This window comes from Coloeus monedula, assembly GCF_965178545.1.
Source record: "Coloeus monedula genome assembly, chromosome: 15".
Classification (NCBI taxonomy): Eukaryota; Metazoa; Chordata; class Aves; order Passeriformes; family Corvidae; genus Coloeus; species Coloeus monedula.
The window spans coordinates 11,029,778-11,052,402 of NC_138795.1; the positions used below are offsets into that span (position 1 = coordinate 11,029,778).

The 22,625-nt window shown below is 44.1% G+C and overlaps 1 protein-coding gene across 2 annotated transcripts in view; it reads right to left on the reverse strand.

Annotated features, from left to right (window-relative positions):
- P4HA2 (prolyl 4-hydroxylase subunit alpha 2) overlaps nt 1-8,671 on the reverse strand; it is a 28,130-nt gene extending 19,459 nt beyond the window's left edge. Inside the window, exons 1-3 of one of the 2 annotated variants that reach the window (XM_082291320.1) lie at nt 8,632-8,671; nt 7,412-7,514; nt 1,538-1,637 (exon numbers count right to left, since the gene is read on the reverse strand). In XM_082291320.1, coding sequence (XP_082147446.1) covers nt 1,538-1,619 — 82 coding nt within the window. In that variant the 5' untranslated portion in view covers nt 1,620-1,637; nt 7,412-7,514; nt 8,632-8,671. The remainder of the gene's footprint in view (nt 1-1,537; nt 1,638-7,411; nt 7,515-8,631) is intronic. The other variant, XM_082291321.1, reaches the window with a different exon arrangement.
- Between the last annotated feature and the right edge of the window lie 13,954 nt (nt 8,672-22,625).

The following is a 22,625-nucleotide window of genomic DNA, read 5'->3' on the forward strand; positions in this document are numbered from 1 at the left end:
CAAAAGCTGTTAGACACATGGGTCTGGCATTCAAATGCTTCAAGGGGCTTTTAAAGTCCCAGCTTCAACAGTTCATGTAGCTTTGCTCTAGCCCTTCCACTGCCCCTGAATTACTTTTAGTATTACAAGGGCATGCAAGACAATTAGAAGAAAGGTTTGACACTCATAGCTATGGAGCCAAAGCAACAAAAGATCCAAAGGGTTGCCAAAGCATCTGTTCTACATATGGATACAGATTAGGTCACACTAACGAATCATAAGTGTAATCTCTGGCATTATTTAAAGTTGCAGCTTTACAATATAGGTAACTGTGGAAACAACCTAACATTAAGCAGAGAGGAATTTCAGACTAATGTTCATAGACTCACACACACACTCTCCTGACTAGCATTAGTGGAAATTGCTAACATGTCAGTCCCAATTGCTGTGACAAACTTGGCTTTTCAAAGCCCAAACTGAAAGAGCATGATGCGATTTATAACTGCAACCACAGCTCTAGCTCCAGCATTCCAAAGTAATTATGAATGAGGCATGATTAAGCAGATAGAAGGCAGCAGGCTGTTTTCAGAGTTAGGAAAGGTTCAGAAAGTTTCAGAGTTAGGTAAGTGTAAAGAGAAGATGATCCTTCATGGAAGCTTTGTATAAAATGCTACTTAACTTAGAAAAAATCAGAAGCAAATACTACACATGTAGTTAAATATTGTTCAGCCAGCCGCCAGGCATTGAGGAGGTTGGCAGTGGGACTCTGGCTGAACCGTTCCACACAGTGGTGCCGAACAACCCACCAGGAGCTCTGAGCTTTGCCATTCAGAAACAGCTCCACTGACTCAAAGAACATTCTGGAGAACAGCCACTGGTAGTTAATCAGCCTGTAATGCCCTTATGAAGGGGAAGTCCCCATACTGCTCCAGAGGAAAACATTAGACCAATTAACAGGAGAAAACTCAGTTTGTGCTTATTCTGAGGCTCTACCACAATCATACATGCTTGCATCCTATTAGAACATAGGAACTAAATTGTCATAAAAATCAAATTACTTTTCAGATTTATAACAATTATTTAGGATTTACTCAGACCTAACAAAACACACAACATAAGGGAGTTATTAATTTTTCCTTCTGACACCTAATTCCAACTTTTTGAGAAGACAGGCAATTCCAGGTCCTGTGGAAAAAAACCTTCATATATTTACCACTTAAACTATTTTTGTAACTCAAATTCAGTACTAAGCTTTTTAGCATAAGGTGGTGTGCTCTGTTCAAGATGACAACAGATGCACAAATCCTAATAGAACACAGGCCCCATCTTATTTTACTAAGAGAGGCCCCAGAGAAACTTGAATCATGTTCGTCACAACATTCTAAGTCAACCAACTGCAAACAAATTGCACTGATGCTGTAGAAGAGCAGCTTTTCCTAATAGAGACAGTGTTGGCCACGGCCACATGAAGAAAACCATATGCTTCAACTGGTAACTCCAACAGTTCTAGCAATCACAATAACCACATCACAACATCATGCACTTGTTCTTTCCACACCTATGGAGGTGAAGAATTCTGCTTCTGTGTGCCAGAACAGGAAAACACAGGGGAAGAACACCAACTGCAGCCAGGGCTTCATCTTCCAGATACCTCAAACCTGTAAAAAATTAAAAGGAGGAATAAAAATAATGAACTTACTTGTGAGAAACAAACCAAAGCATTAACCTTTATCTTCAGTCATTTTACTCTCATGAAAGTTATTTAGACTCTCTGAATTTTAGTTAGTAAAGCTTGAGAAAACTCTTCTTCAACCACATGAGCTGTTACTTAGTCTCAAATGCTATCTCGCATACTCTTTGGGATTTACGTGGAAGACACTGGAAAGTCCACAAGAGAAAAGTAAGGGAAACAATATATTGTCCACTGAGACAGTGAGAACAAGCTCTATTGCAAGAGCAGCTCAGTGCCTTCCATGTCAGACATAACTGGAACTGGAAAATATGAGACCCACAAAATTATATTACATTCCAATAATAATAAAAGTCTAAATTAAATGGGTTTATAGCATTCTATAAAACTCAGTTATTTGAAAACTGTCTAGAAACACAAACAGTGAGAAAGCCAAATAGTGAAACAGAACATTTTGTAGTGTGGAAGTGGCAGCAATGGTTGGAAAAGTTAAAAGTGAAATTTCCAGCTCTGCTTATTCAACATGCATCATCTCAGCATACTGGCCTCTGGGCACAGCCCTTATAACTTCTGTATTTCAAAGGCCATGCCAGTTTAGAAACCCAATCCCAGAGATGAATGTTGAAAGCAGATTGTTCCACTTCCAAAAGCACAAGCCTGAGGGGCATGGGAGGAAAGCCAGTCTGAACAGATAGGGTCAAGTGAAGCAAGGGATTCAAGGGGCATACAAAAGAGCCTCCTGGGAGATCTGATGACCAGAACACCTTTTCCAGGTTTTTGAGGAGCACTGCACTTGAATCAGCCCACAGCTTGCTCCAGAGCTGCCTGTCCACCAAGCAGGAACAGCCAATGCCAGACTTGTGTAGGGGCACTGGTGCTCAAACACTGAGCTCTTGGCACGCCCTTGCACAGCGTCAAAATGGAGGTGACAACTCTCCACCTCAACTCAGGAAGCAATTATTACTTTTTCCTACTCAATGTAACTGGGCAAACTGGTGGCTCAAAATTACCATGTGCAACCCACTAAATCCAAACACAGTAAAAATGCATCTAGCGGCGGCAAAATGGAATCAACCTGAGAAAGGGGAATGGAAGGGAGAAAGGAAGGGAAAATACATGGAATGTCCTGAAATTTCAAGCAATGCAGCAAATAGGAAGGAACCAAGATAATTCTGCAATAACTCTTACTTGTTCCCTTGGGCTCCACACATCTGCCTCCAAAAGATGAAAGGTGGATATTGTCCTTTCTTACTTGGATTTTCAAGTCCACAGCACAAGAGAAGCCCTCACCCTCAGCTGGGCTCACCAGTGCCAGACACAAACATCAAACATACCCTTAGTGATACCACCATCACTAAAAACATTAGAAATAGCTCTGTCCTCTGTTGTGTATTATCACACAGCAAGATGATTGTTTTTAAATTATTCTTTTGATTGCTTTACAAGACTACACAAGGAATCAGAATCATTTACCACAAGTTTGCAAGCATGAGTAAGAGCAGGAAAACATCTCACAGCATCAAAATAAGTCTTCTCCTTTCCTTCTTCTGTTTCTCACCCTCCTGCAAACCACATATTTCCAAACTGCTAGTTTAAGTTAGTTAAGAACTAGTACATGGGGAATCTGAGAAATGAGTAAAGCTGAGTGAATAGTGCCATGCAGAGGTCTGCCAATACTACAAGCCACAATAAGTGATGTAGCAGAAAGCCCAGCAAGAGCACTTGGGAAGTACATTAATTTGGATATATTAAGCTTCGTCTGTCCATCTGAATAGTCTGTCATCATTTAATGGAGTGATTTTTTGGATGCATAACATAAAGCCTGGGAGAACAATTACAAGTAAATTTTCCAGTTAAAACAACACAACTCTACATTCTCCTGCACCTCCTCACCACGTTCTCTCATGGCTGAGGATATCTGCCAAGAAGTACACTTACTACAGCTAGCAGCTTGTCTTTATAGCAGATCTTTAACAGCTTTACCATCCTACTCAGTTTTACTTAAGTCAATAAACAGAGACCTCAGTAAACAGAGACAGCAGCTCTTGCTCGAACAAGCAGGACACCTGGATGCAGGGTTTAAAGATTGTTTGTACACATTCTTTTCACAGCTGTTACTGGGAAAACCAGCACAAATAATGAATCACAGGAGGCTGAATAACCACAGTCTTGGCTGGCAGGAGCATGTATGCACAGCCACACGTATGTGCGCCCACCCCACTCCAGCTGAATCATATGCCAACAAAGAGGGCAAGACAGGCAGAACAGGCATAAGTAGCTCATGCTTCAGTAATGGAGACAAGCGTTTGTAAAGTCAGTGTGTTTTATTCAAACAAATGCCAGACAATAAGTCTGTGTAGGACAAATATTGCCTATATTCCTGGCTTTTTTTTTCTTTTAATTCTTTACAGTATAAGACCTCAATGAATCATCACTCCCACTGGAAAGAGTGCTGTCAGGCCCAGAGAACAGTGGCAGAAGGAAAAAAAGGTTCTTCTAGACAAAATAGACCAGGATGGAATTTTTCTCCACAAGTTCTTTATTAAATAAGCTTTATAAAGACCTTATAATCAACAAGCTATAAAAATAGAGACCTGACCTATTAAAGGGAAGTTGCTTGCACACCTACCATGTGTGGATAGAAAATAGCAAGAAAATCCTTGCTAGCAGCATTTTTGTAAGTCCATGAGAGACTTCTCTCTCTCACAGAAGAGGTAGCAGAGTTATGTAAACAACCAAACCACCTGCAACCTTGGAAAGTCTTGTTTATGTACAGTAGAAAAGTATTTTGACAATGGATGTTTTAGGATTTTAGCCAATCACCCCAAGGGATGGCTGATCCTTGTCCAATTAGACTATGAAGAAAAAAGTCTATAAAAGAGTTTGTAAAATAACTAAATAAATCAATCTTGCTGCACAATTCCTGCCTGCTGGATCTTCTCTCCTCCTCCTCCCTACAGCTGCAGGACACTGTGATATACCGTAGGGCCCAGGCCTGCGGTAATAACCATGGTTCTTCAGTTTCTCACTCACCCTGAATTTCATATCCAGTCACAGGGGACATAGGCCAGCTCTCAGCCAAAAGAGAGGACTTTTTTCAGGTCAGAAGAGGAAACAAACACCTATTACTCATCCAGTGCCTTTAGGATTCAACTTCTGATCAAACTGATATGCTACGGTCTCTTCTATTCACCATAGAACAAAAGTCCTCCACTTGCCTGATGGCCTACCTAAAAACAGGGACAAAAAGCACAAGTCCTTCATCCAGCTCCAAATTTGCACAGAGTCCTCACGCAAGAGAATTCAATTAAGTGGGACCAACATAAGACCAGTCTGTGCAACATAAAGAATAGAAGTCATACCCTTTATTGTGGTAAATTAGACCAGAGTGTTACTTGTACTCATGTACGAACACTTTCTGGTCACATGAACTCCAGAAAAAAACCCCAGCGTTCTTCCACTCCACACTTAGAGGTGATAGCATTCCCTTTGCTATGGGACTTCTCTAGGGGAGGTGGGGAAGTGGGGTGTGATGTAACTGCTCCAAGCAAAGTCACCTCTTTTTCCAAAGACTAGGTGGAGGAAAATTTTTTCAGAGCACACAGGAATAGTTTCTTTTAAGGAACTAAGGCAGAGTACTGCTCTCTGGTTTGGTTCCATGCTTACAGACCCAGAATTCCCTACAGAATAATAAAGCTTATGAGACAAAGTATCATAACCAGATACTGTCAACATCTGATTAAGATACCATTTTTCTGAGCTAATGGAATACAACATACAAGCTGATCACAAGTAAGGGATACAGCCTCTCTCCTCTTCTGTGCTTGCCTGTGCTGTTAAAGACACCTGGATAATCACTCTGAAAACAGCTGCTTTCACATGTATCTACATTTAAATATCATGGTGAAATCCAATAAGCAAATCACTACTCCATGGTCACCTCAGGCCACTGATGAGTTCTAAGTGCACACACAGTTGAGGCTCTGAAGTTTGGTCCATCCTCAAAACACAGTTTGAGGCTGGACTCTTTGATGAGACAGGTCTGTTTGGGGCTCCTCCAAACACCACTGTTTTCTACCCTGTCTTCTTGCTTGCAGACACATCAAGCAGTACTGAACTGGTGCTGCAGATGGCTTCATCCCTTTCCCCTCCACAAACAATGGAGCTTCAAAAGTAGGCATCAAGCTGCTATCAATACTGATGGCTGTAGATAAAGTTAATGATATTTAAGTGGAAAATGGTATAAACAAAAAACCTGCAAGGCTGCTTACCTATTAAGAGCCAAAAGACAGGCTTAATTGTAAACAGATTTTCAAGATGTTGCCAAGGAAGAGCCTCTTTCAATACCAACCAAGAAAAGCAGCCATAAAATCATCCACTTGTAGCAGTATTTCCCATCTTGGAGATTAGCCTGACACATGATAGCAGCTAGAAAACTACTTAGAAATTATTAAATACTAAGGAATGAATAATTTTACCCTAAGAAAGAAAACCCACACCACTGGCTGAAGACTTTGAAACAAGTAACTCAGAGCTGAAATTCATTATCCACATGAACTCAGATGCACCAGTGTCCAACCCAGCCCCTTCCTCCAGAGCACACTGGCTTTACCGCTCAAAGCAGCTTACACCAACATCACCACCTTTCTTTACAAAGCATTTTAATATGCATCTAAAACCAATTATAAAAGCAAAAACACCAATAGGATTGCCTTATGTTTCTCAAGGCAAGCCAAAAGAAAATGAGGAAAAGTTGTTTATTTGCAAGCATTAACAAGGACACAGCACAATCATGCAAAACTGCTAGCATTTCTTCCAACATGAAGTAAATTATAACCACCTTAGAAGCCATAATCACCTTGATTAGCTACCAATAATTTTTTAAAGCCATAACAAAGAACATTTCTTCCACACTCAAAACTGATGCAAGTCTAAGACACAGCAAATTCACTTGAATCTTACTGTGCAAGCTCTGCCTATATGAAGCATTCTGGAGTCAAATCCTGCAGTGTCAGTGAAAACAAAAAGACTCAGGGCTTTTTCCACTACAGCTTATTTTTTTAGAAGTAATATTTAGACTGCATTTTACTGTGCAAAGGCCATGAATTTAGTATATCATCATACTTGCCATTTGCTCACATAAAGCATTAAAAATATCTTCCTGCTCAGAAATAAGAGTGGTTCTTTTCATATTAAAAGGTCTACTGCCAATGAACTGTTTCTTTCAATTATATTTAATTAAAATCAGGCATTATCTCAGAGGTTATCGTTATCTCAGGGGTTGACTCTATTCTAACTTCACCCTAGAACATGCCCCCTTCCACACTCCATGTTCTCATGTCTTTGACATATAGAAAACCATGCACAAAAATCAGAACTAGTCATAGGAAAAGTATCTGCGTTTACAGCTTGCTTCTTTGGAAGTTTGCCAATGTGCACAGCATGGAAACTATAAACAGATTGGATTCCTGACTTAAACATCCACTGAAAAACTTCTTATGCGAACTGGTAAATCCTGCTCCCTCTGCTGTTACTCTCTTTAAAGGACGTAGTTCCTACACTGCTTCCCAAAGTATGATTGGTTACATTAAAAAATTGAATCCCAAGAAATTATGGCATTAGCAAGAAGCCACATTCTTGTCTGTTGCTGTCACAGCAGTGCCAATTTACAAGTGCAGAATAACGTTCTGCTTGTGAAATATGAGTGGCAGTTACTGATTGCTATATATATTTGCAACATACCTGTGGGATTATTTCCAAGTACTTAATGCCAGAAAGATGAAGTATTACCCTGGTAAAGATGGCCACAGTGGCCTTTCAGCTCCACTCCACCCTCACAGAGCACCTTTAAAATTAAAGAGCAAGAGGTTTTATTACAAAAATTTCTTCTGGGGAACACTACCTTACTATTGAGGAAGAGGGATGATTATTGGCTAGAAATACCAAACATCACAAAGACACAGTCCCAAAAATAGTCTTTATTTACATATCCTCTCTCCTCCTTGCTTCCAGGTTACAAGAACATTCTTTGCTGCCTGAAATAAAATTACTCCTGTCTAGTCAAAGGCATGTTTTGCCATCGTACGACATGCCAAGCTGCTGTGCCCCAGCTGAGCTGTGGTAATACTTAGCTAGTGCCTTCAGTTTTCACACCAGCTCCTCTCCACTGTCTCTGCACAGCCTTTTCCACCGAGACTTTGGTCGCTGCATCGTACAGGTCATACACAGCTGCCTGTGCTCTCCTGGCTTGTCCCCAGCTCAGGTACACAGCTATACAAGGACGGGCTTTTTTAGAAAAACAGAGCTCAGAGTAAAATTAAATGAGACATGAGCAGAACAAGTGGGGTTTAAACACCACTACAAGGCTTAAGGCATCGCCTGCTCCATGCTGAGCGTATGGCAGGCAGGGAACATGCACAGCCGGTTAATGCAGCTGCCACAGTCAGCTGGCAGTCATTAAACCAGGAATACCAGTCCTATCGAACCCAAACAGCGCGGAGAAGGAGAACAAGCTCTTCCATGATTTTTGCGATGAAACCTCTAATACGCTTATAAAGACCCGCTGGTGTTTTGCGATACCACCTCCCCCCGTGCCAAACCGCCGTCCTCCCAGAGCCCGGCCCGTGGGCAGCACAGAGGGGCTGCTGCTCGCCGACCCCGCCGCGGGGCGCTGGACGGGGGCAGCCACCCAGGACCCACCAACCCCCAGCAGCGGAGCGAGGACCCTGGACAAGGATTTAACCATGGCGCGGCAGGACTGGACTGCCTTCAGTCCGCTCAGACCGCGCCGCCGGGCAGCGCTCACGGCTCCCCCGCAGCGTCACTGGGGAGCCCGGCAGCGGGACCCCTGCGAGTCCCGGGGGGCTACGGGAACGGGCACAGCTTGTTACAGGCTGCTGCCGCCCCACCGCCCTCAGCGTAGCCACCAGCTGTACCTGTACTCTCAATTCTGCCCCACTCACCCTGCGTCCGCCGCTCCCGCCGCCCGTTCTAGAAGCGCCCCGGCCCTTCCAGCCCCGCCTCCCGCCGGCCCCGCCCCCTTGGGCCACCGCCACACCCGAAGCCCCGCCCCTGCCCCTCCCCCCGCCGTAACGCCGCGAGTAGCAGCGCATAGCCCCCAGCGCCCGCACCGCCCGGGTGCTGCTGAGGCCTCTCAGCGACTGTTCCTCGGTGAAAAGCGGATCCAGAGGGAAATCAAACACCCCTGTAACCCCTGCTCCATCCCTAGAACAACCCGCCTGGCTCTGGACGTGCTCCCTGCAGGCCGGCGGCAGCTCAGGAGCTGCTCACAGCACCGCCGAGCCAGCGCTCCGCTGCTCCGGGTGAGCCCTGGGCAGGCGGCGGGCTCGTGGCAGAAAGAAAATGATGGCAATGAAGGAAAGCAATCTCAGTGCCGGAACGTGGCAGGGCCGTATGAGCAGGGTGATGGGTTCACGCTGGCCTGGGCTCCGCCAAGGGCAGGAGCAGCCGGAGCCCCACTGGGTGTCCCGGGACCAAAGCACAACTTCGGGCGAGGGCGGACCCGACACGAGGCACGGGCAGAACTGAAACAAAGAGAAAATCATTCCCCAGCTCACCAGAACGTCTAATTTACTGTTTCCTCTCCAGAAACCAGCATTCACTCTAACTCTGAGTGACCATCATCATTGCCAATCACCCTAACAGTTACATCTACCAAAAATAACATCTTTCCAATGTTAAATAGAACCAGGAACCATGTTAGACCATGCAAGACACCAAGAACAAGCTACCTCTTGCTTTCCAAATTCACTCCATCACAAGTCCATTTTCTAAAGAGAAATCTAGTGAAATACAACTGAAAAAACAACGTTTTGGGAGATGACTCACCAAAGCACAATCCATAAGAAAAATAGAAAATAGGGAAATAAATATCTAACATAAGGGTGCAATTTCACTGAAACTTTCAACAACTGCTAATATCATAAACCATAATAAAAGGGTCCAGCTGTCCTGTCACCAGAACATCCTAACACAGTTCCGTATGTTGCACATACATACACTTTGTACATTAACATTTGTTTGGGTGAACTTAGAAATGATTGCATCACTATCAATGAGAAAAGCAAGCTGTGAGTCTGTGGTGGCATTAACAATATTTGTACATTTTATAGACTGTAAAAACACCATTAGTCTTCAGAGCCAATGACATGAGTCAGAGCCAGATTCCTCAGGTCTGATGCTTCTTTGTTAATCTATTATAGACTTTTTGCTCTTATGTTAGGGAGAAGCAGATTTTTTCTTCTCTTTTAGTAGAAAGGACTAAAAATGTGTTTGTACAGGTGTGTTGGGTTTGTCTGGCAACGTTTTGGTAGTGGGAGGCTACAGGTGTGGCATCTGTGAGAAGCTGCCGGAAGCTTCCCCCACGCCCCATGGAGCCAATGCCACGGACTCCAAGAGACTTGCTGCTGGACAATGCTGAGCCCATTGGCAACAGTAGCAGTGTTAATGTATGTAAAAAGGGGGAAAAAAACTGCAGAGAGAGGAGTGAGAATATGTGAGAGGAACAACTGAACCCGTAAAGGTATGGCATGGAGATCTGCTTTAAAACCAGGAGAATCAAGCATCCTGTGGGTGTTTGAAGCCCTTATGTTCCTTAAAAGTAGAGTAAAAATCCCTTTGCAGAGAGCTTGCCTGCCAAAAGTCCCCACAAGTATTTTTGGGTGCCCCCTTGTCTCTCATATTACAAGGGTTTGTTCAAGACCTAGGCAGAGGAAATATTAAAACTATCTGAACAGTACTTATGTCATGCCATATGGGAATTCCCATAAAACAATGCAGCAAATCAGAATGGAGGCAGCAGGAATATGTCTGGAAAACAACTCTTTCTGACCTCAGCATAGCTCAGGTTTCTCCCTGAAACTGAAGCTAAAAGTTACATGTGTAAAAAGGCCTTGTACAGGAACAAATTCTAAAATTAGTTGTATGTCTGTTGCTCTTCCTTTGTTTTTCATGAATGAAAAAATAATCATACCAGATCCTAGAAGAGCAAGGATGGAAGCCAAAAGTCAAGGCATGCCAATATCCAATCTCTGCTGTTTAAAGATCCAGCCAAAAGTCTGAGCAATGTCTTTACATCAGCTGTAGATAAAAGATTGTGCCATGCTGTGGATGTGCTGCCTACTGAAGAATCATCTAATTATTAGTCTTCCTTTAGCCGGTGCACAGGTGAATCTCACAAGCTGAGAATTTGGTGGACCAAAGGAAATACAAACTGTACTGTTGGTGATGGGCAGAAGAAGGGGGGCTTCTGAGGTGAGGGAAGGGTGTATGTACTGGGACAAGCCTCCTGTGCCAGCTGCAGCCATGGGCTTGGCACTGTCTGGTACCCATCTGACAGCAAAATCACAGAGCATTTCCAAACAGCAAAATTCCTGAGCATTTGTCAGGAAGCCATCCTGAATCAAACCCTTTAAGCATTAGAGAAATGTCTCCATCACAAGGAGAAGGTGCGACTAAGATGCAAACACAGGGAAAAGGCAATGTGGCCAGACAGACACACTTCACTATGAACAGATCTGAGTACAACTTCCTCTTGGAATAACATTCTGTGCACAGTGGCAACAAAAAGCTACATCAGGTTACTGCACTTCCACAGCCCACACAGCACACTGCTCTACGTGCTCCCACTGCTCTGCACTGGGCATCTGCTGTCTTGATTGCAGGTAACTTTGTCCAGCAGTTAGCCCACGCCAGCTCAGATGTCTCTGCATGGAGCTGCCCTGCACAGACTAAAGAAACCTAGCATGTAAAATGCTGAGGTATCAACTATACAATGCTTTGTCCTTTGACAAAACTCAGAGACCTTGGCTGCAAACAAACTCCTGCTATGAAAGTTTCCTGAGCAGTCTGACCTGTGCCAGGATCCTCCTGGAATGGGCAAAAGGCTTTATGCCAATACACTGTTTTGGGAACTCAGTCCTGTGAGGCCCTGAGCCACCCCGGTGCTGGTGCAACTGAGCTGAGCAGACTGGGAGGCTGCAGGCAGTCATGAATAACTCAGTGTTATTCAAGGCTGCACCCCTTGAGGACACCAAAGTGCAACAGAGAAGTGAAAGGATGGGATTTATGCCTTAAATTCTGCTGCAGATAATCTAGACAAGACTTAAGGTGAGATAAACACACAGTGTTCAGATGGAAAAGGTCTGTCATACAGAGCGATACCTCCAGCTGTCTCTGTGCCAGGTTTGGGACACTAAAGCTGGATTCACCAGGAGCATCCCAGGGAGGAATCTGATGGCTTGTATTCCTATTCAACATAATTTTGGTACAGTAGAGGCTGGTCTGGCAGTACTCTGGGCCGTGCCCAGCTGCACATTCACAAAACCATTTAAACTTCTGCAAACACAGAAAAAACTAGTAATTTCCCAACTGGCTTATTTAAAACAGTACAAGTGCACCCATACAGAATTAGAAGGGTCTGACTGCAGGGAAGGAAAAAGACACACATTCTCCCCTTCTTATTTAAAATTACATTGCCCATGTTTTAATTAGATTTTCCAGATTATCCACGGATGCCCAAAAGAACCAGGGGGTGTTGGGATACAGACTGCAGTCCTTGCTCAGCATCTGAGGGGCTTGCAGGACATGAGGCACCTTTTATAAATTATGTTCTGATATTCTCCTTTGAAATCTGTCAGGGGGCATTGGGGGTGGACAGCTCTGAGGACTGTGACTTCCATCATTTGCATGCAAAGGAGGCACTCTCCAGGCTGAAACATTTTTTAACTATACCCATGTTTTATGTTTTTTAATCAAAACTTGGCCCCTGCCTCAGCAAATGAATAAACTCTTTTGTAAATGTGGCTAGCAGGAATGATGGATCACCCTGTGCTCTCTGTTTGAACTAAGAAGGAAATACTCTAAGTGGTTGGAGCCTCAGGAAGATCCTGATTTCTGCAGAAAGATGCATTCCCATCTCCCTGTGTCACCACAGCTAGGGTGTAAGTGAAGTGGAATGTATGTGGGTGGCTGGCAAGCAGGCACCTCTGAGCATTGCCCACCCGACCCCTGTATTCTCCACAGAGCAGTGATTTTCACTGCTAGGTAAAGAAATGGAAGACTTTGAAGTAACACAGACAGATTGCCCTGCTTGAAGCTCAGAAAGCAACCTTCAAGGGATTTAAGCTTGTGACACATTTAACATAGGGGTTTGTGGAGGAGAAGCACATTTTTTGCATAATAAAGTCCAAGAGGGAATGTGGAAGAGGACTGGGTCATCCCACACTGCACTGGGCAGACCTTTCTCTGCACGCCCTGGGTTTCAACACAGATTCTGTATGAGGCTAAGCAGCCAATGTAAAGGCTCTGTGAGTCATTCCTTCGCAGACTTCAGCATAAACCAAATCCAGAAATAGGAAAGGCCATCCAGTCACATTACTCCTTTTAGGTTTAGAGAAAGATGTAGTTAAGAAATATGGGTAAAAGACATTACAAACCCATGAAAAAAAACCACAAAAATCTCAACCTTTATTTTATTTAGGCTACTAATTAGTGGATGAAAAACCAGACGTTTAAAAAAAACATATTGAATCAGTCTGAAGTCAGATCAGGATGAAATATTTCTCTCTGGAGAGATGATAATTTGCAGTCACTGCGTTTTAGGTGACAATCATCTGCCGGGCATAGCTCCTGCTATGTGTGTGGGTTTTCCACATGGAACCAAGGTATATTTATCCAAAAAAGATTTCTCATATGAGGAAAGGGTCGCTGCATTTGGGTTTTTTGTACTAAAGAGAGCAGCCTGGGAAAATGCTGCTTGCAAGCTCTGCGATTTCACTGCTGACTGGCTCCAGCACTCTCAGCTCCATGTCCTTACTCATTCAGCATCAGCCTGTGCTGGCTTTTCATATCCCGTCTTTGCACACAACATAATTTACAGACACCTTGGAAGAGAAACCCAGCTGATGAAAAATGCTTATGCAGAGGGCTTGTTAGCTTTGTGCTGAGATACTGAAATCTCAGATCTCAGAACTGAGATCCCAGGGAGGCTGACAGCATCCTTCCTAAATTTGATTGATCACAGGTGTAAGTTCCACTCTGACAGACTCATGACCTCCAGGCCTGCCAGCAGCCAGCAAGCAAAGCAAACATCTTTCCTCCAACTGCAGAGTACTTAGTCCTTTAGCTTCTCATCATTCTCACATAACATACCCTCATTTGTATTTTGTATCATTCATGGTTCATGCACAGCCACCCAGGCCAGAAGGGGACAGGGTCAGTCTTCTTCCCAGAGGTGCCTCCTCTCCTGCCTGATCTGGAGCTGCTCCTGCAAAGCATCTTTTCTGAACCCCCATTTCAGTGCTGAATCAGGGCAACTCTGGCAGCATGAGTCTTGATCTTTCCTCTAAGCAGCAACATCTGCACAGCAAAATTCAGTGATGGAATTGTTAACTTCTGGAGTTCCTGAAATCCTTTCTGGCACATCACTTGATTTTAAAAATATTTGTCTGACTTGAACAGTAGATCTTTATTCCTTCCCAGGGAGAGGAAGAGGCACAGTGTGTGCACTGTATACTCAGCATAAGTAAACAGTGAATGCCTGAGCATGGATGTTCATGTAGAGGTATTAAATAAGGCAGTGAACTCCTTTCACTACAGCTGCTGAAAGGGAAAATATATCTTCTACATATGCCCATGCTACAACTCCATAGGTAAAGTCACACCATTCACTTGCTGGTGTTATTCCAGAGCACATACTTTTTCTTGCTCTGCCTGTGATAGGACACACAAGACAGTAATTTCTGGCATCATCTGGGGAAGTGCAGAGGCAGAGATTTTTTCCACAATGACTGGTTCTACAGTAAATAGTGTGTGTGGAAGCATCTTCAGCTCCACATTTTCTAAGCACATTTAATTAACTCAAAGAGCTTAAATCAGTATGGGCTGTGTTCTTCCCTTACATTAGAAAAGAAGAGAAAAAAAAGAAGTAGACACACAATGGAATTAAGCTGCCACTGCAAGAAATAAAATTGCATATCTGTAAAGAGTATATACATTTAACAATTTCTGACATTTAAACAGATTCCAGTGTTCTTTATAGGCATTTTAATAACTCCTGATATAATTGTAATGATATAAGTGTGTGGTTTTATGTTCTAGTCTGCTCTTTGTTATATATGTCTCCACTTCAGCTCTATTTAGCAATTACTGAACTGAATTATTCTGGTTAATGAAGATTTAAAGCTCCATGGTTAATACAGAAAAATAATATGTTTGGAAAATATGTATTAATACAACCAAAAGGCTAATAACATTACTTGCTTTAGCATAAAAATGGATGGATGGAAATTCACAAGAAAATTAAACTATATTTTCTCATTTGTAATTCAAGAAGCACATTCAAATATTATAAAATAAATCTTCATTTCCACTCTGTTCAATCTGGCTTGTATTGAATGTATAGGTGTGACAGAGGAAATTTATCACAAGGTAAATAATTTTAGCCCTACAGACAAATCCTCAGCTTATACAGATTGTAAACCCCTAATAATTCTAGAAGGAAGGGTCTAATTAGCAAAGTTTCAGGTCCCAAGAGATGAAGCTATTTTAGTTGCAGATCTAACCCTGGTATTGTGGCCTAACTTGCTGTCCCTGTAATGATTTTGGGAAGTCAAAAATGAAATGACCCACCCTGGGCAGTGCTAGTATTTGTGTTCAGTTTTCTTGGAGGGTGCAGCCTGTGGCACAGCTCTGCTGCTGTGGTTTTACACCCCACAGCACACACTGCCCATGGGCAGCCAAGGGCAGCTGGGAACACAGCCATGGCTGCCCAGCTCCCAGCAGGGCCTCACATGCCTGGAGCTGCCCTTTCCATATCACTTTCAGCATGATTTTGCTGCGAGAAATTAAAGGACACTCTCAGGCTGTTGGAAAGTTCCCTTGGAACCATAGAATATCCTGACCTGGAAGGGACACACAAGGATGATTGAGTCCAGCTCCTGACCCTTGACAGGACAACCCCAAGAATCCTGTGATGTATCTGAGAGTGTTGTCCAATCTCGTGGTAAACTCAGAGCCATGTGGTTGTGCAAAGTGGCTTTTCATGCCTCAGTGTGGCACTGTTTATTTCACAGAAGCTGTTTCAAGGCAGCCATGTGGTTTCTAATGTGACACTGGTGAAGCAGTGGCCCCATGCTGCTGCCCAGCCCCCGGAATCCAGCTCTCCTGACACCCCTGGGTTTTGTCCTCACCAAGTGCTTCGGCTGAGATCCCTCCCCTGAAGGAAGGCTACAGCTGTTCTCCCCCAGGCCCTGGCTGCTGACCAGACAGCTCACCCATCCTTCCCACCGGGCAAAATACCGCTCTAAGCTTTGTGCATCATCTGTATTAACCCCATTGGTTGTGCCTCACCATCTCCCCGAGCCGAGCCCAGCCCAGCCGGGCAGTGCGTCCCGCGGGACCCTCCGGCTCTCCCCGCAGCCAGGGACCGACAGCCAGACGCGTGTACCCCGGGCCGGACACCGGGCCCGGGCCGGACTGCGATTCCCGGAGCGGCCGCGTGGGAGCACGCCGAGCCCGGATCCAGGATCAGCCGGATCCAGGATCAGCCGGATCCAGGATCAGCCTCATGCTTCACCCTCTGGAGCAGGCTGAGGGGCTGCATGCCTTCTCTAGCCCTGCATTCCCGTGCATCCATTTCCAGCGTAAAAACCTCCACAGCTGAGAGTGAACATTTAAATAATAAACACTTTTCTTGCTGTAGGTACTCAGAATAAATCCATTCCCCCCTCCAAGTAGCTGTGCTAGCTCCACATGGCTGTGGTAAAATGGTTATTACCCTCGAAGGGAAGAGTCTTGGCTAGCCAAGGAAGCAACATTGGATAATACTCAAGTACTTGTTACCTCACATCAAACTGAAATAAAACCTCACATTCTGCCAACATATTGTGGCTACACATGTAAGCAATATATTTCACTATACATTACACTATACATTAAACAAATCTGACACGATACCAGCATCTGCCACACATAGTTGGTGTCATACATGAAATCCCTATTTGTGCTTGGTCTTTGCATATTAAGTGCTTTAAATAATTAATTTTGAGTTAATTATTTTTAAATTGAATGTTACAATTAACCCATCAGCCCAGGTACAAAAATCCAGTTCCATTATCAGTGTTTCTATTTGTTTAAAGTTTATTAATAGAGTTGCACCCTTCCCAGTTAAAATTTTCCCAGTTAAAAATCACAAACTTGCCCCTTTTCAAGCTACAAACCACTGGTACACCATAAGAGTTACCTTTCCTGTGTTTACTGTATACTTTTACAAGTGTTCTGAGGTGTGTTGGATGTATTTTAATACTTTTTGTAGGTGTTTCACTTGCATTTTGATTCCAAGGCCAAAACCCCCCCACCCAGTCTTAATAGCCAGCAGCTATTTCTAGCTACAGAGCCATTACTCTGCAGGCCAGTTCCATGGCAACCTGAATACCTGAATTTTAATGAAGGTATTGTATTCCCTTATCTTTAACTGATACCACCCCCCCCTTGACAACGATGAGCCATTGGTGGACGGAGATGATCCATCAAAGGGAAAGCACCAATCGCCTTGGACCGAAGGGGCGGGCTGTGGGCGGATTGGGGGCGGAGCAAAAACTATAAAAAGGACGAAGCCGAGAGGTGGGCTCTCTTCTCTCTTCCCCTCTTGCTCTCTCCAGACTAGCTGTGGGAGACATCGGTGCTGGGCATGAAAAGCCTTACCCCTTTTAAGGGGCTTTTAGTAATTTTTTTAAGTCAACCCAGCACTGCAAGTTTTTTTCTCTACCTGAGGTCTAGTGCTGTCTCAGCCAGAAGATCTCAAATCCCTGCGCTCCTGGGGCATACCATCTACCGAGCCATAGGATCCCAAATTTTTATATTTTTCTGATTTCTGTAATTTTTCAATTTTTTCTGTTTTCAATAAATTAATCTTTTTAAGAGTTGTCTCATTTCTCACAGTTGGGTAGTAACAAAGTAACTAGCAAAAAATTCAGAAATTAGATTTAACAGTTCCAACAGTTCTGTTATAACCCAACTAGAAAACAATGGGTATTTCTGTATTTAGTATGTGTGCCATGCTTATTTTAAAGTAAAAGAATGGAATTGTGTTCTGCAAAACCCAAGGATCTTGGCTTTATCCCTAAAAGCATTAAATATACACGAACACAGACCAGTGACTGACTCAGCAGTTTGACAGTGAAACACAGAATTAGTGAGATTAATAATAGGCTTTCAGCCATCCAGATAGGTAATGCCATGATTACTCTCCTTATTTTGACAGAAGCATTTTGGATTAATCTGATTCAGTTGAAAGGGAAATCTGGTAGCCATGAAAGGATGGTGGTTTGTGACAGCCCCTGTGAATCACTGGGACAAGCAGAATGAGGTCCATATGGCATCAGTTGCTGTCACAGCTCCTGCTAAATGTAACCTTTGTTCCTATTTTGACAGGTCAGCCATAAAATAATGAGCAGGAAAGAATGAGCTCCCCTTTGGCATTGCTCCCGAGGGCCCTACAGAAACTGTGTGGCCTGAAAGAACCCATTTCTAAATTAATTCACTTAAACTAGCATAGTCACTTTCTGGGTGGGAATTCAGGTGAGCAGGAAGTCAGCATTAGCTGCTCTGTGTCTGACCTCATACCAGTGAGCCAGGAGCTGCATTACAAACTCTGTTGGCTGAAAAGACAATTGAGACACAGCAGGACTATTTATTTTCATAGTCTTAGAGACACTTTCTCAAGAAAGGCAAAGTGAATAGACACCAAAATTCATCCTATAACTGCCTGGACATTTCTCTGCATCCCAATCCCTCTTTTGACTGTGAGCTGACCAGCAGCTCCTCTCCCTCCTCCTCCTCCTGGCCTTGATTTTGGATTGGCTGTGGAAGGAAGATGTGAAGGAAGCAGAGAGGAATCATGCAGAGGGAGAAGGAATGGGGTCTCCTGCACACCCTATGTGTGCATCCTGGAGCATTGCTGAGCTGGGAGGATCCACTGCCCCCCGCTCTGGGTCAGACATTCCCTCCTCTCCCAGAGCATGGTCACCATCAGCCACTTGCTCAGCATGAGCAGAGCCTGAAACACATGCTCTGCATGTAAGTCCCACCCCTTGGGAGAGAGCAGAGCATCCTGGGCTGAAATCCTTGAGACAAAGTAAAAAAGAAATTTAACACAGCTCCTGACAGCTAACATAGGCACACAGTGCAACGGTCAATGAACAGGTTAAAAATACAGCAGGAATTTAGCTGGTGCGGAGAAGACACTCCTGTCAGCTGGGCAGTGTGCTTAATACAACCTCCCTGCACAGTTTTTCAAAAGCATTCTCAGAAGTCATGTGGAAAGTGGCTAGCAGCTGTGAAGCTACCTAATGCTAGCAGGCCATGCCAGCAGGCCTTGACAGCCCATCCATAACCTGCTCCCTCTAGCATGGCCCCAGCTGATAAGGCTGACTCAGTTGTCTGAGGCCTTGCTCAGTGCCGCTGTCATAGGCCTCTGGCTTGAGGCTGAGGGAGTTGTGGCGTAATCACCCCAACCTGCCTTGGAAAACCTTTCCTCTGTGCTAGCACGAGCTCTGTGTTTCTCCTCTACTGATAAGGTGTTTGGCTGTGTGTTTTGGTGATGCATCACAGATGTGCAGCATGCTGTAAGCCAGCAGAAGACCAAACTCCCAGCAGCTTTGAAGAAACAGTCATTTTGAGTATTCATCATGGGCCTTGTTGGTACCCACTTCTTGCTGGGTGTTTTCTGTGCCTTGACACAGCTGGGATGGCAGCTGAACTGGAGCATCAAGGCCTTGCACTGACCTGCCTGTCATTTGTGCAGGCAGAAATGCCCCAGTGAAGAAATTATGGGAACTGGCTCCTCGCCATGGCCTGGCTGCAAAGTTGTGGAACTTAGTTTGTTCTAAACACATGAAACCAGCTGTACATTGGCAGAGGGTGGTTCCCAGTGGTGGAAAAGGAGTTTAGGGACAGAGAACGTTGGGTCTGGAGTTGGGTATACACTGAGATCCATTCTGTCAGCATCGATGGGAATCAGCCCTGGCTATTTAAAGTACCTCCACCAGCACCAGGGAGCTCAGCAGAGGCCTGCTGTCTGCAGGACACATGTGAGGCAGTTTGACCTTCCTACTCCTTCATAGCCTGGCTTTTTTATAGCTGCAGATGTGCTCATTAACCACAGAATTATTCACCTCCTCTTTGAGTCCTACTCATTCCTAAATAAAAGGAACCCAATGATCAGACTGAAAGATGAAAAGCTATCACGGCTGACATCTGGGTGCAGACTGCAGACGTTGGTGCATTAGTACATTAACACAAGATATTTATGTGGGCTGAACGCAAATAGTATCTTTCATCTCTCGGTGAAGTATTTTACTCACAGAAAGTCACAGAAAGAGAAGAGGAGAATACATCATCCCATTTATTAATGCAAGAGCATGAGAAATTCTGTACGATGTAAGATTATATTACGAGACAGTCACAAGAGGGACAATTTATAGTTAAATGTCAAAAGAAACAGAAAACTAACCTACAGAGCAGATCTTGGCCTTCTGTGTCTCATTCCTTTTCCCTGTCATTGTTTAAAGACACAATTCTGGGCATCCTTCACAATGGGTAGCTCCTGTTCCCATAGCAACAAAATTCAACAACATTATTGGTATTTTCCGTATTAACATGCAATTTTCCCTCTGCTCAGGACAGAGGGCTCTGCCTGTGACTGACAAGATGATCCAAGCATGTGGGCAGGCAAGAATACTGTAAGTGTTGGATGAAGCAGAGAAACAAATTAAAGGATCAGCTTTACAGAGATCCAGGATATGGTGGTAACAGCCCAACACCATGCTGGGCAGACAGGCAGAGCCCATAAGGCTTCTCATGCTGATACCAAACCCAAATTCACCCCAGGCTGCTCAGGCAGTTGAGAACTGCCTGACATCAGGAAAGAGCACTGAAATCAATGGATTAAAGGGTGCAAACCAGATGTAAGTGATGGTGGTCAGCTCTGCTGTTGCAGTTCTGTTTCCAGTCCATTCATTTACAGCATCAAAAGTGATGAATACCTGTCTTGTTCTGTAGTTTAAGCTGTTCCCTCCTCCACTAAGCTGGGGATGTGTTATTACATGACACATCCCCAGCACAAGACTGGGACCAAGACGATGAAGCTGTCCTCAGAGTGGTTATAGTAAAACTGATTTACACAGAGAGAGCTGTAAATGCCACTTTTGCTCTCTAAAAATAGGGGGTTTTTTAAAACCAAAAGCACAGAAAGGAAAAGCCTGATTTAAAACACTAGTTACAAACCCCAGAAACTGAGATATCATGCCCAGTGTTCCACAAAGTGGAATTGTAAATGACAGACTGTCAAAGGCCATTTACTTTGTGTCTCTGCCCTAAAAAAGACCAGCTTGCATGACACATCTTCACCAGCTGGGGCCTCTCCTACAGTAGGCACAAACAAGGGTTCCTTCAGTCCTCTCACATCCAACTCTTCTTCTGTTCCAGCACCATGCTGTGTGTCCCAGCAGGACTTGTGCAGCTGGGACTTGTTTGCCCCCACCCATTCTCAACAGAAGCGAGCACCTGTGCCCCTAAGGAGTTAGTCCAGAAAGCCCACCCCAAAGCAGACATGGATGCACAGCACTAACCCATAAGTCAGTCCAGCAACTGGCCAAAATTCAGCTGCTGGTTTAACACCTCTCTCACTCTGAAGGGATTTTTTTCCTGGGGGTTTCATACTGAATGAGTCACTTTTCCTTTTAACCTTAAAACTTCGAGTGCATGGATGTAATCTGTCATCCCAGCCACAGCTGGGGTAATGCAGAGGTCAAAGGAATAAATAGCAGAGAGGCTTTATGAACTTTCTCCCCCACAAAAAAAATCCCATTTGTAGCCAGGAATAAAAATCACACAAAATCCACTCCATTGCTTGCTTGCATCATTACTACTATTAAAAATTCTTTTTAAAATTATATGAAATACCCTTTGTCTTTCTCTTTTTGTTGTTTTTTGTTTGTTTGTTTGGGGTTTTGGTTTTGTTGGGTTTTGCTTTTGTTTTGTTTTTTTTTTTTATCCTCTTTCTAAAAATCTGTGGAATAGGATTCCCTGTTTTCCATGTTCTCCTGACATGGTGCCAAACAGCAGAGAGCAGCTGAGGCCATATTTTGTCAAATAACCCAAAAGCCAACATACTTGGCAATGAATATGCACAAGATGATTCTGATACAATGAGTGGGTTTCATTCCAGACCAGTCTGTTTTCATTGCTCTTAGAGTTTTCATGGCAATGGTCTGGCAGGGTGATTATTTTTATTCACAACCAAGTTAGCAATTTGGCTCTTGCTAACACCATTATTACACTAAATTATCAGGAGAGCTTGAAGTCCCTGCTCACATCTGCTGTCCATCTCAGAGACTAGAAATAAGGTCCCAGTGCTCCTAAGTTTGCAAGCTATTGTCTGGAGTTGGAGTCAAGTGCATTTCTGCCTCTCTAAGTCCTCCTGACTTTATCAAAGAGCAGTTTGGAAAACAAAGGAGGGGGCTGGGACCCAAGGAGAGCTGCTAGGATTTACTAGGGTGCAAAGCTGAGTCAGGGAAACCCTCGCTCTGTTCCTGCAGAGGATGAAGACAAGAACATATTAGTTGGTCCTTCCAACAAGAAGACATGGACCTGTTAGAGGAGGTCCACAGAAGGTCACAAAGATGCACAGATGGCTGGAGTCCTTCTGCTCTCAGGATAGGCTGGGAGAGCTGGGGTTGTTCAGCCTGGAGAAAAGAAGGCTCCAGGGAGAACTTAAAGCCCCTTTCAGTGCCTAAAGGGGCTCCAAGAGAGCTGGAGAGGGGCTTTGGACAAGAGCCTGGAGTGACAGAACAAGGGGGAATGGCTTCAAACTGATGGAGGTTGGTTTTAGACTGGATATTAGGAAGAAATTCTTCCCTGTGAGGGTGGTGAGGCC